Raw genomic sequence first — 14,244 nt, forward strand, 5'->3', positions numbered from 1 at the left:
AAAGTCAAGAGACCGGGGTACCCACAGACTTCAGATGTGGAAACCTCAGCAAAACCTACCACTCCCTTCAGTGGGTTTTTGTGGGATGCCCAGTTCTTTACCCGTTAGGATGTAAAGTAGAAACTAAAATGATGTAACAGTCTTTTCAGAATTTAATTGCATAGTATGTTAAACCCCTCTGTGTTCTACCAGAAAGAGGAGACTCACACAGACCCATCAACCCTCTGAACATGGTTCATCTGCCTGCAATTGCCTGAACATTTCTCCATGCTATTCCGCTGGCTGCTGATGCGCGGGCTCCACGCGGTGGGGGACCCCGAGATCACCCTCTCGCCAGCATCCACAGTTCATCACTCTCTGGAGAAGGCAGGAGCCCTGCTCTGCGCTCTCTCCCTCCGGAAGGAAGGACAATATGAGAAGCGCACCATTGCTTCCAGCAGAAGAAACCGCTGTCCCTGTTATCTATGGAGGAACGGTCTCACCTCATCTGAGAAAAAGCAGGAGAGGACAATGCTTGAGGATTACTTCACCTCACCTTTTCCAGTCAAAAGTTCCTAGTACCTGCAAATACACAGAGAGTTGCATTTGATCAGAGTCAGCTTCAAGATTAAGCAGTCAGAGTAACTGCCCCGTTACGCTGAGCTGGAAGCAGGGCAAGTCATTCCGCGAGTGCTGCACAGGAGAGACGCCCGTGATTTAACTTATCCTTGGGTTTCCCACAACCAAACGGCCTGCGTCGCAATTAGAGATGTTAACGTCTCATTAGCAACCACTCCTGTTATTCGGGAGGTGGTAAACTTCAGAATTTTACTCACTTTTCCCCCAAATGTTGTTTTTTTGAACATATTTAACACAGAATAAATTTCAGGCTGCAGCATCTTGGTTTTGCTGGCGCTCATATTCACCTTCACCTTTGTAACAGCGGTAAGTATAATGTTCCTTAGCCATTACATCAGTACAAAGGAGGCGATTATCTGCACGTTACACGAGGGGAAACGAAGGAGCAGAAGACAGTGTCTGGTTTAAAGTCAACCAACGGGAAATCAATTCAGCTTCACCAATAACACTGGACTAGATCATTAATTTGTCCAAGCCCACGTAGCTGCATTACACCAGTTTATCTCACCACAACCCCAACTGATGTTTTTGCATGTTATCCTGGCACTGCAATTTGCATTGTAATACTGGTCTCTGGCATTCAACCAAAGCAGGCAGCTGTAAGACATGTTCCCAGGCAATTTTTTTTTTTTTGGTCAGAGTTAATATTTGTTTGGCGTTTACCTATTCAGCCTAAAAGATCTCAAAGGACTTTGCCCACTACTACGACCAGATACAGACAGCACTGCTTCCGAGATGGGGACAAACCCCATCCTTACAGAAATTACCACCGTTTTCAAGCTCCCCACATGATCCAGAGGAACACCACCTCAGGTCTTAAAAGCTCATAAATGAAAGAAAACTCTCCTCCCGTCTTCCACGAGGCTAACGAGCTGGCTCTGCCCTAACAGATCCTTTGGATCTAGCGGACATAAGCACACATCACTAGAGAAAACCTCATCCCTTGTGCTTGACTCAACTGAGAGGCCCCATTTCTGACATCGGGCACCTTGCCCTCCCGCTTCACGCCTGCTATCCTACCAGTGACCAGTTCACAGAATGACAGGGATTGGAAGGGACCTCTGGAGATCACCTAGTCCAACTGCCCCGCCACAGCAGGGTCACCGAGAGCAGATCCCACAGCGATGCAATTCTAGTTACAACAAGACCAACGACGACGGGGGTTTTCTGAGGCTGGGACAGTATCTGTAAAGCGCTTTGCACTCCCAGCCTAGAGAAAGACAGGCTTGGCATGACCGCATTGCTGTACCTGCTTTGGTTGGACGTGCAGGAGAGTCTATTCCTTGAAGAAGTGGGACGCAGTGCAGTTGGGTTTCTTGCATTGCCTGGTGCTGGTGTTCTGCGAAGAGGAGGAGGGACATCTAGAGGCCATGCGGAGCCTGTAACTGGACAGAGAGGCAGAAGAAACTCATACACATGCCTCAGGGTACGGGGGCAAGACCAGCAGAGACATGCTTTAGGGCCCTGTAGGGTCTTCCATAAGTGATGAGAAAAAATAACCCTCCCCTCCACCCACCCTGCAAGTACCGAGAGCCGCTTCTGAAGGCAAGAGGGGGTTTTGTGCCTTCTTGTGAACGTACCCTGTTAGGTTATTTAAGTAGGAAACAGACAACATCAACTGGAGCTAGCACCCAGCCTCCCACCCGATGTCCCAGACCCTCCAACTGGGACAGACAGATGAATCCACCGTTACGTACAGAACAACTACAAGAGCCACAGTCTATTTTCTCAGGACAGTCCATATCAGGTTTTAAAATACATATTTACTGCAAAGGAATTTTACTTGGTATAAGCACAATACCACATCTGGTCATTTTTCCCAAGGCCAAAGCCTCCAGCACACTTTTGCCACTCTCGCACCGGCAGACTTGACACTCAACGCATACGGGTCGCTACAGTCAGCGCTACTACGGTGCCTTTATTGCAGCTGATACGTTATTTCACTTCAAATTTTAAACCGACTCCAAGAATCCCGAAGTGAAAGTGACAATCAGAGATTTTAACTGACAGTATTACATCTCCGACGATTGTGATTTCAAGAGGAAAGCCTGAAAACCTCAATGAGTCAACGCAAGTAGAAGGGCTTATGGCCAATTCTGAACATACAACCTCAGTTCAAATGTATACCCAAGCTAAACTTCCTTACACTAAAAGATAAGAAAATCCCCTATTTGTTTTTAAATTCAGCACCTTTTGCTATCTTGCACATACTTGTACCTCCTCGGTGCATGCAGATGCGTGTCCGCTCCCCCTCACACCTGCGCACCCCCATACTTGCGGTAGTTCCGTACCTACCTCGCACACGCAAATTCTTCAAAAGTCTAACCAAACCCAACTACTTATGCTCTCCCAAGGGAACGTCTTCTGAAATATAATTTTATTGCATAACAACATGTCTAAGAAAAGTTAAAAGTTAGATTTTCCTCCAGGTTATTTTTAGAGTTCAATATACACCCTTTAAAGGAGATTTCAGTTATTGTTTGTCCTTACATACAGATTTTGTAGCACAGCGTAACTGCAAGTTAGACGGAAAGAAGGGCAAAATTTTCCATTACAACAGAAAAACCAAACCACAGAAATTTTGAAAAGCAATTCAATTATTTCCAAATTAAAATTTGTGGTTAAAATAGTCTGCCAAAGTTTTGTTATTGTTATATGTAAATCATGCTCTCCAGCCTTTGTGGATTTAATACTGAAGCATTCAAATAGTGTGTAAGAACCAGAAAGTGGTAATGAGGAAGTCAACAAAAGCCAGATTTTGTTGTCCCATATAAGGACTGTTACCAAGGGAAACAGCAGAATATCCAAAATAAGTTTAGTTTGTTTGGCTTCAGTTCTTGACTATAAGAGAGAAATTTTAGTTTCTTTTTATTTATAATGTTTCCATTTAAGTAATGCTTAATGTAAAAAACCCTAATTACGACTTGTAGAAGTTCTTCTAGAATCAGTAACATCTGTGTGCTATTGCATGCGATGAGCCAATGCCTAGATCCTGTGGGAAACTTCGGAAAAAAGCCTCAAATCCAAAGAGACAAAGCATCTGAGAAAACCTGACCTGCATTTTCAAATGCACACCCCTCGTCCCCCCAAACCAATATGCCGAAGGGACCTTTCACCCCCTAACCTCACCCAGCTTTAACGCTAACGGATCATCGGCTTGTTATTCGGAAGTTGAGGATTAGAGGGAAAAAGATAAAAAGAGATTGTTTTTCTAGCTAGAAAGTGGACTCGAGTTCTTAACAGAGTTGTTACTGGTGCCGTTCCATTCTGCTCCCCGCGAGCCGTGCGTCGAAAGCAGGCGGCAGAGCGCAGACGGCGGCAGAGCAGCGACGTTTGCTCTGCGAAAGCAGCTGGGGAAGCGGTGCCATCCTCCGTGCCGATACTAAACTGAAGCGGATCGATAGCTCTGATTTTTGAGAGCCTGTTTAAAGAAATGGGGGGTGTCTGGATGTCTGAGGAGGAACTCCCCGGGCTCGCAAGGCAAGCTAATCGCAGGGGGGGCGGGGAGCTGAAATACCCTCATCGCACAGAGGGACGGTTTTTGAGATTGCTATTTTTAGCCCTGTCACTTTGCACCTGCTTTCACCATCACCCATGCCGGGGAAACTGGAGACAGGGAAAAGAAAAGGAATTCTTAGAGGCCCTGTGCCGACGCAGCCGAGCAATAAGGACTTGACGGGGAAGGGGCCATGGGGCTGTACCCCGGCCCCGTCGCACCGCACGGCCCGCATCCCGGACCAGGCAACACACCCCGGCTACACCCAGCCCTCTCAAGCCCGCTGTTTAGGAACAGTCCTAGCTGGAAAAAGAAAAAAGCAAGGAGGAGAAAAAAAAAAAAGAATGGCATCAGAAAACGTACTATGCTTGCAAGAAAAAGGGCACAGGAACCAAGCGTTAGGCACTCTACGCTGAGTGTTCTCTGTCATCCAGGGCTTTTAAATCAGGATAAATGGTCTTGGTAAATGTACTAGCTATACCATAAAGTTAAACCAAAAGTTAAATGATGCCTTTTTTTTTTTTTTTTTTGCATGTAGACAGGGCCTAAATCTTTCTCAACTGAAAGCACACCCTAACTAGAGAGACAAAGCACTGAATTCGGTGAGACTCACCACAATAAAAATCCACTAAATCCCAGGTCTTACAGTCTTCCATCCTTGGATCTGAAAGTGTTTTGTGGTATGAGTCAGTCCCACAATCCTCATTTTTCAGGCGCAGAACTGAGTCAGAAGGGAAGCGATTTGCCAAGGTCACCCAGAAAATCTGCAGTCTGAACGCAGAGGCAGGAACAAAGGCAAAGGTCCCGCTTTCACACCGCATTAGGGTTCCCCAAGTTAAATCGTCTCCTGAATACTAAAGAAGTTTCACCTTATTTGTCGAAACCAAATTCCTACTTCCATACACCTTCCTGGGCCACTGAGCCTTGAAACAAGCAGCACATGCAAACTAGAAAGCAAGTAAAAATGCCAAACGCTGGCACACCCCCTTCCCTCAGACACTCTCAAAATACATTTGGTATTTTTAATGCAAATTACCTTGTCTTCTACCACACTTGCACAATTAACAGTCTTCCAAGTTGCTAGTTTAGTTCACAAGAAATGTGCCAGAAAAATAGGCCACGTCACTCGTGGGAATGAAGGCTGGATGATCCAATAGGGATGCTGGTCGCTCCGGTGAAATTCAGTGAACAGAGCAAAGTCATGGCAGTACATGATAAAACATTCAGGTAATTTAAGTCCCCATTCTTACCTCAATTAAAGTGTGTTTTTCTTGCAGGGCTTATACTTCTACGGTCCTAATCTAAAAAATCCCATGCATATGGTCCAAAATTTCAGAGAGACACGCACACACTCCAACATATCTCCTAACAAGAGACGTGCCAGGGACTTATTCTATCAGAAGTGTTTACTACTTTTAAATAACACAATGCCTAAGCTGACACAGACTGCCTTCTAAAATAATTGCCTGGGACGAAAGAAAAATAAAGAGATGTGGATGTTTAAGCCTAAATTTCTGAATTAGGCTAGGCAATTTTACAGGCCAGAGGGCAAGCAAGGGGGGGCCGGGAGTGGATAACTGAGATTTCTGGGCTTTCTGCTCTCAGTGAGAACTAAAACATCGTGTTGCTAACCTAAGTGGCATGTACTCTCTTGCACTAGCATATTGCTTAATGGGAAAGTAAATACACAAAACAAGGACTTGGAAAAACATCAACCACCTATTACATGAACCGTTTTGGTTTTTTTTTTTTTTTTAAACTGAAGCAAAGTATTTAGCAGGACAAAAATGTCTGTGGATAGAATTTTGTTGAGGAGGATGTCTCTCTCTACTGCAGAAGAGTTCTGCGTCTGTATACAAAAAAATGGGGGAGCAGCAGAAGGCAAAAAGGATCTTAATGTGCCCTACTGCAGCTATTTTGAGACTTATGTGCGTTTATTTATGAAAGCGGTGAAAAAGCTGGAACACGCCAGGATTTTATCTTGCAATCACATGATGCTAAAGGACATAACATGAATATTACGATTTTATGGTCAGGCCTTCCACGAATCTAAACTGGAAAAACCTGTTACTGAGATCCTTCGCATTCTCAACTTTCAAGAAGATACCTAGCAGCACTCTCTAACCACAGCGGTTCAAAGAACTTACTACCTTTAAAGTAACATCGCTCCCCCACAATAACTCAAAAATGGTTTTGTTTCACACATGTGCTCTAGAGTTCAAGTTTCTTCATTGTTGACTTAGTTCCAACTCCCACTGAAATCCTGCTTCAGACCACATTAACTTCGGGGGTGAACACCAAACCAACATTGAGAACTGCTGAAAAAAATCTCACACCGTGCCTACGACTCACATGGGGGACTACCTAAAATTAATGTATCAATACCATTTTGCTAAAACATCACTAGATTTTCAAAAGCAACGAGTGATCTAAAGAAGCCACTTCACTTTAAAGGGATTCAGCACTGAGGATGGCTACTGAGCTCTTTCGGAAAATCAGCCTCCTTGATGGTACTTCGAACTGAGCTCGAAGAAATTATTAGTCACTTGAAGAAATCTTGGTCAAGGTCTATAAATTTAGATGAACAGTATCACATCAGGAATTTATCTTCCCGCCCTTTTAAAGAAGCACAGAGCATTGTACGAGCCAAAAGGTGAAGAATGTTGGATTAAAAATAGCAGTACTCAAATACATCTCCTACACTGTCAAGAAATCTGATAATTTGATAAAAAGTTTGTACCTACTGAATCACATTCATGACAGAGGAAAAGAATGCGAAAACTTTATCACACGTAGGGAAGACTGTAGTTGATTTTTATTTAGCTTTATACAGCAACGGTTACTCCAAATGAGTTCAAAACGATTACTGAAGGCTAGCAGAACTAGTATGACGCCTCAGTCCTGCACATCTCATTACATAAAAAAGAAACCACAGAACAAAACGTGCTTTTGATTTAAAGACAGCTGAGTGAAAGCATTTGCCATAATGAATGGGGAATACAACTTCAGTCAAACTCCAGTGACAGCGGAGTTTGAGGGTGCAACTCTTCAAAGCAGCTCAATGATGGAAGAATTCATTATTTCTCATCTTCCTACCTCCTTCCACACTGCAATGTTTAGCAGAAATCACCGCAGCTAAATGAAATGCTAAATAAATCCTACCATCAAGTCACAGTTGGAACATGACTAACTGCCGACTCGCACACGATCTGCACAAGAGGGAGTTTGCTCAGCCTGCCCGGCACTTCCCAAGCCGGTTCCCTCCCAGAGCGGCACCGGAGCAGTGTCAGCGCTCACGGTCCAACACCGAGCTGCAGGGAGGAAAACAGACTGAGCTCACTTCTCCTTCCCCTTGCTGCCAGGCCTTCAAACGCCCTGAGCAGGTAGCACATCCTCTGCATTCGACAAAATCACCTCCCTGAACTAAAGTCCTGGCGTTCACTTTACCATAGGCATTTAACTTTGCTGAGTAGCATTGCCTAAACTGCAGAAGGAACTGAGGCAGGCCCAGGTATGAGATTATTCTTCTTCGACTGGCACAGGGCATTGAGTAGTGCAAGTCTCAGTTTCGCCGTTCATCTGAAAGGCAGCACACCTCCAGCGCATAAAGCCACCCTGAATGCTGAGCCTGTCTTTCTGAAAAATGGAACATCACCCGCTGAAAAATCAAAGCTGTCTCTCACAGCCCTTTGGCAGTTTCTGGGAGTACTGTCATCCAAAACATGACTCAGAGACCCTGTTTGGCTTGTGAAACATAAAAGTCTTACAAAAAATAAGCACAGATATATATATACACACACAAAGTGCATGTTGCTGATTATTATACTATGTTCCACAAACCACTCAAGCTTTGAATAAATCAGGAAAATGAAGCAGCTACCTATCTCTTAAGAAAAAGCCTCCCTCCAACTTGATGCCTGCTCAAGCTTCCCTTTGAGTTTCAGTGTTTTACTGCCTTATATCTGAAAAACAAAAAGCAGTATTTCAATGCTCTTTTTCAAAGGCTTGCTTTCAAAAGTACACTCTACCAAAAGCCTTTTTAAAGACTTACTACGAGAAGTAAACATGCAGGATCAGCAGAATGAAAAAGAAAAGCGATGAAGCATGCGTGGACGCAGTAGTCAGAGGTGAGTCAAGAGCAGTAAGGCTTCCTCTTGACTAAGGAAGGGGTTTAGAAGTAGTAAGCGGCTGAAGAGACCGTGGTCCAGAGACAGAACAGGACTAATACCTCCTGCTCCCTTCCGAGTACTGCCAATGAGCTCATATTGGACACGGGATGCCTCACACCAACAGCTTCCTTTCCCACTCCTGCTCTAATAATCTATTTGCATTTTAAACAGGCGGGTGGGGACCCTTGCCTGACTCTAAGTGATGAGCACAGAGTAGGACCTACTTCAGCTACAGTCCGAGTGTTACCTTGCTATTAATGTCACTCAAAGAGTACCTACAAGACATTACTTAAATCGCAAAATCAAGATCCCAAAGCAAGCTTAGGAAATGTCAAGCCATTCATACGTATGGAATAAAGACCCATCCTTAATAACATTAGCACTTCTTATCGTCTCATTCGGTGTGTAAAATGGACCATTAACCATACACTTAATATATCACGCCTTTCTAATAGTGGGTTTTTTTGCATCTTGCTCTGAAATAGAATTATTTTCCTCACCTTCTCACTCTTCCAAAAAGTACTGGAAGGTCCTACACATACCATCTTCCATTAGAGAGCTGCTATTCACTTTTAGAGCAGCTCCACCCTATGAATTGACATGGTTTCTACCAAAAAAATACAGCATGCAACTACATAATTAAAATGCATCACACAGCATACATAAACAGGAAACTACGGATTTTTACTCCAATCTAAGCTTTTTTGAAACCTCTTGAGCATTTGAATTCGTACTTTATTCCCAAGTGTTTACTAAGACATCTCTTTTGAGTAGCCTTTAGCTCTCAGTTCACTAGATATTGCGTAAGTATCCGTCCACAAAGTTTAGATGAAGCAATCCACTTCAAAAAGTAATTCAGATTATTGTGGCTGTGTAGGTGAAGCTTTACTGAGTTCCCACTAAACTTCTGTAAGATTTGCATATCCAACTGTTGAGCTCTTTTCAAACCTCCAGCTACGGCTCAAAAGACCAAACATGATAGGGTATTAATTCTACAGGTATCATTATTCTATTTTTAAATGTACAGGGGTGACCCAAAAATCAGCTTTGGTATCAAAAGTATCTTCAGTTACTATTATGAAATTTCATGCTAGTCCCAAGAGTTTCTTTCTAATTCTTTACCAGTTTGATTAAATGGAAGATGTGGAAGTTTACCTCTTTTTCATAATTCACTTACCACAAAAAGCTCAGATCCAAACCAGCATGCACTTGTTCAGAATCGATCCTTTAGCTCATTTTCATCAGGAATAGAAATAGAGTATCATGTGACCTACACAGATCACACATTCAGTAAATAAAAGCTAGAATTAGTATGTTAGGTCTTCCAAGTTCTCTTTTTAAGGGCACTCGCAAGCTGTTTGTCTGTCACAGGTTATCACTGGCAACTCAGCTTCTTAGCTGAACTTGACTCCAGTAAAAGCTGGAACTGGCCCCATAATTTTGGAAATGAAGAAGTCACAGACGTCAGTAAGCGACAGCAGTGCTATTCATTTCTACATTTGAAATTGGGAATTTACACATCGAATCGCCAGGATCTAGTTTTCTGTGACACCTCCCTAAAGACAATCAGCAGGAACTAAACTAGAACTTTCAGTAAGAGGCTTACAATACAACACGCCAACAAAACATAGTACCAGAAATACACTAACCTACATCAACTACAGGTAGCTTACACAAAGGGTCAGGAGCTTGCAGAGCAAGGCAGGCAACACTACATGGACTGCCTTGTAATGCCTAAGACTGAACACACTTCAGACATTCTCTGATAGAAGCTGGTTTTAACTCCTAGCAAACTGGAAAATAAAAAAAAAAGAAGGTAAACACAATGTGTTAGCTCTCCCATCTCCATACACACTTCAGCATTACTGGGTTTATTAAACTGACACTGCATTTCATCTTGACCAGCACGTCAGTTTGTCTCTGTAAACAGGACAAGTTTAATTGTTTTCATTGCCTGTTTGGATGCATTTCAAGAAACATCAGCACTTTGTGGGCATCGTTACAGCTTTATTGTTGCATTCAGATCATAAAGACGCAGTTATAAAAGCCACAGAAATTCAATTATGCAGCTGAGATGCAATAGTAATAGTAACTATAGAAGCTGTACATTTCCTATCTGTGATGAATCGCCTATTTAGGAATGAAACTTCTTCCTCGATGATTAGCTCTCATCTTGGAATACCGCTCTCCATCATACAGCACTTCACTTGAGAACTGGTGCATACGAACGTGCGTGAACATCTCAGTGTGGCAACGTCCTTGGGACACAACAGGATTTAATATCACAGCAGAGAAACAGTAAAGACAATGGCAACAGGATTTCTGCCATAATATTAAGGAATGAGGGAAGGAAGCTGGTTTATTTATGATCAGTTCATGGCTAGACATCACTAATAAATCCTTACAAAGTGATCAAAATACCGCGGCTGCAGTAAGACCAACTACCAACTCTTACTTCATTTGTCGGTAACAGAAGAAAAATGTGAAACGACTAGTTAACAAATTTATGTCCCACCCGCAGCAACTTCAAAACTACGGGAGAGTTCCTATCTTTTTTTCATGTTTCCTAATTCTTATAAAATAGCCAAATACAACCATGGGTATGCAAAACAAAATGTTTTCTCTTAGGTAAATATAGTAAAACCTAATCAATACGAAAAACCTTCACTGTGGCCATCCTACCACCTAATCAGTATAATTGCTGCTGTAAGCTAGACTAAGAATTCACCTCTTTAATCGTGATGCAACTATCAAACTGCAGCGTATATCACAACGCAGATGTGCTTGCAACAACACCCAGTGAACAATGTTAGAACTTCTGCAGCATTGTACTAGATTTTCCCTATCCGATAAAATTCAGGGAAAACTTTGTTATGGAGAGGATAACACGTTCAAGGAATGACATATCACATGAGAAAATAAACAGGGAGTTCTTGCCAAAGGATCTTACTCAAACAGAAATATTAATTTGAATAGACAGCTTAATAAAATATTAACTTACTACTGGATTAGTAGTGAACATGCTAAGAAATTAGCTACTGTGATACTGTTAGTCTTAACGACATTACACTATTCCATCCAACTGCCACCCTAAGATGGACACAAGATGCTTCCAGCTCCGCTGCAGGAGGCAGAATGCATATCTTGGTGGCAGAATATAACATTCCAAATATTCTTAGAGCCAAAACTCTTTACACAGATTTTTTAAATTAAGCTATTTCACAAGTTTAAAGCATATAAAAATAGAACATTATAATATCGGAAAACACGGAAATGGTGTGTGTAATTTTAATTCAAATAATTTATATTTATTAACTGTGTCCACAATTAAAAAACATAAACCTAAGATAACTCAGAAGTGTCAAACTGGTATAAATTTGTTTGTGAATGGGGTGTAGACAACTGAAGGATGCAAGCACACTTAATCCCTTCTAGATGTACATTGTTTCATTTTTCCTGGTACATCTGGTTTCCATACAAAAGGCAAGTTTCCCACAAGTTTTTAAAAAGTTTACTTTATTGGTTACAGTTATATAAAATGTGGCCTGATAGTTCCATCTAGTTGGTCATTAAGTGCTTGCAACACCACAGAGACTCTTTAATCCATCTGCAACTTAAGATGACTGTATTGATTGCATGCTGGCAAAGAAAACCCCTCTTCAGTTGCTTACCTGCATCGCCAGTATCTTCAGCAAGCCTACAACGTTCAAAAGCAAGGACAACCCCACTTTTATGTCAAATGGTAATTTTTAATGTTTCCATTAGAATAGTCTTTATAGCACTCTCCAAGAGAAGAAACAATATAACTAACAGCAAACTTTAATACAGGAACAAGCTCCAAGATTAACAACCCAAAATGAAAACAAAATGAAATTAATGTAAAATGTAAATCACATATAGTACAATTGAAGTGTCCAAAACAATTTAAATAATTTTAAATATTTTATTTTTTAAACTTGCTACAAATGCTTTATACAATATTTCAACATAAAGTCCCCATAACAGAAATGTAACAAAATGGGAATGATAGTGAAAGTGAAAGTTAAAGTGGCACAAATTCACCAAACAAGTATTAAACTACAAATTTTAAGAGGTAGATTACTTTTTAAGTCAAGAACAAAAAATAAAAGGGGTGGCTGTATAAAGAAACTAGTCACTTTCCATCAATTCTGTCATTAATCTTGAAAGCTCTATGAACACATGACAAACTGCATTTCCATAAAAAGCTGTTATGAACAACAGACCAATTTCTTGTCTTAAGTTATTAGATAGAGGTGTACGAGGTGTACGACTTTTTAGAGTAATTATATATTTAACTTTCAAAATATACAGGTATGTAGTCCTGGTCTAGCCTTCTTACCGATAAAAAGATACACTGCATTCATTATATATACGGTATTTAGAAATTGATATCGTTATTTCATTGCTATATAAAGTTTCATTTGCGTGTATAAATAGGAATTTGGAAAATCCATAAAACATCCAAATCAGGCTTTTTCCCATTGTATGCTGGACATCTAAAAGACTCAGAAAGCGAGGAGAAGGTGGGAAGAAAAGGGAATTTTGTCATGCTAGGTTGGCCTCTACTGATTCATTTAGACAAAAAGCTTTAAGAGACTTAATACACGACAAAAATACTTTGAGTGCAGCAACATTTGTTGTCCCTGAATCTACACTGAATTATTGACAAAACCAAGGAATCTGCTTTGCCAAGTATACAACCAAACTGCCTGCGTGCCATTCACTAAGGTACGGACAAAATCAGGATCTAAGCAAACAAGAGAGCAAAAGATTTGGTTTAGCTAATCCCACTGTTCCTTTTGATGGTTTCATGTGAGTTTTGTTTTGTTTTTAAGAGTACCCTTCTCTTATCTGAATCATCCTGTAGCCCAGCACACGTGGCAGGCACGAAATAAGAAAATCTATGCCTGACACTGAGTGTTAGCAAGAAGCCTGCAGGCAATTTTATGATTGTGAGTCAGCTTCAGCTGGTTTCGCAAGCTTGGTGGATTTCACATCCATTGTCGTAGTGCTTATCCTAAGTTGAGCATGCAACAGCTCTACCATGTCATTAAGGGATTTTTTTGTTTGGTTTGTTTTTACAGGAGATTCCTAGAAAATAAAAAACAAAAACTGAAGATAAATGACAAAACAAACCATTTATGAACGGAGTATGTTTACACAGAAAAACTGAAAGATGAAAAACAAATTTGGAGACAAATATTACATGAAGCAAGTCTTGAAACAATATTAAGAATTAAGATTTCCTGGGGGGGTGGGAACAACAGCGCCTACAGAGCACAATCGAAGTTGCCTGTGCTGACGTTAGTGTACGAAGGCAAAAAAATTCTTCAGACTATATATACTTGATACAAAAAAAAGTTGACTAGACAATCTAGATTTACGAACATTATTTCGGAAACAAAAAAGAATTCTTCTTCTAGCATAACTATTCATTAAACCAGTAAAGACTGCAAGCTGCCAAAGTAAACCAACAGTATTTGAGACAGTCACGGAAATCTCACCCCTAGGTAAACTGTTATTTACCCCAAATACTATTAAACAATTTCCATATGCACAGATGTCCAAGTACTTGGTTATTTTGCTTAGGGTCAAATGATTAGTTTAGATGGAAAGATGTGTCATTCTGGCTTCAAATTCTACTGATCTGTTCTGGCATCATGTAAAATACAGTTTCACACGTAACACCAAGAGAGCAGCTGACAGAACTAAGTAACATGAAGATGTTTATGTCCCAAGAGAACATGCCTGGTAGACAGTTCTTGTTCCTTCAAGGCTTTTTTTTTTTTAACACCATTAGTCTCCAAATTCCAGTAACATTTCTCTCCTTCAACACTTCCTAATTTGGGTATTGACTTGAAGTCAAATTCCTCTCTAGCACTTTGAAATAATTCCGTTATATTGAACCTCTGCGAAGTATTTCCTCAGAATCTTCACCTA

At 41.1% G+C, this 14,244-nt stretch overlaps 1 protein-coding gene across 3 annotated transcripts in view; it reads right to left on the reverse strand.

The window, feature by feature from the left end:
- Positions 1–438: 438 nt before the first annotated feature.
- The window catches only part of PRDM2 (PR/SET domain 2), a 62,583-nt gene continuing 48,777 nt past the window's right edge, over positions 439–14,244 (reverse strand). For 2 of the 3 annotated variants that reach the window (XM_059829939.1, XM_059829941.1), the window contains 2 exons: positions 1,868–2,003; positions 439–561 (listed from right to left, as the gene is read on the reverse strand). In XM_059829939.1, coding sequence (XP_059685922.1) covers positions 1,895–2,003 — 109 coding nt within the window. In that variant the 3' untranslated portion in view covers positions 439–561; positions 1,868–1,894. Of the gene's footprint in view, positions 562–1,867; positions 2,004–12,206; positions 13,396–14,244 lie in introns of those variants that run through there. The other variant, XM_059829940.1, reaches the window with a different exon arrangement.

Source organism: Gavia stellata, chromosome 27 (assembly GCF_030936135.1).
Source record: "Gavia stellata isolate bGavSte3 chromosome 27, bGavSte3.hap2, whole genome shotgun sequence".
Classification (NCBI taxonomy): Eukaryota; Metazoa; Chordata; class Aves; order Gaviiformes; family Gaviidae; genus Gavia; species Gavia stellata.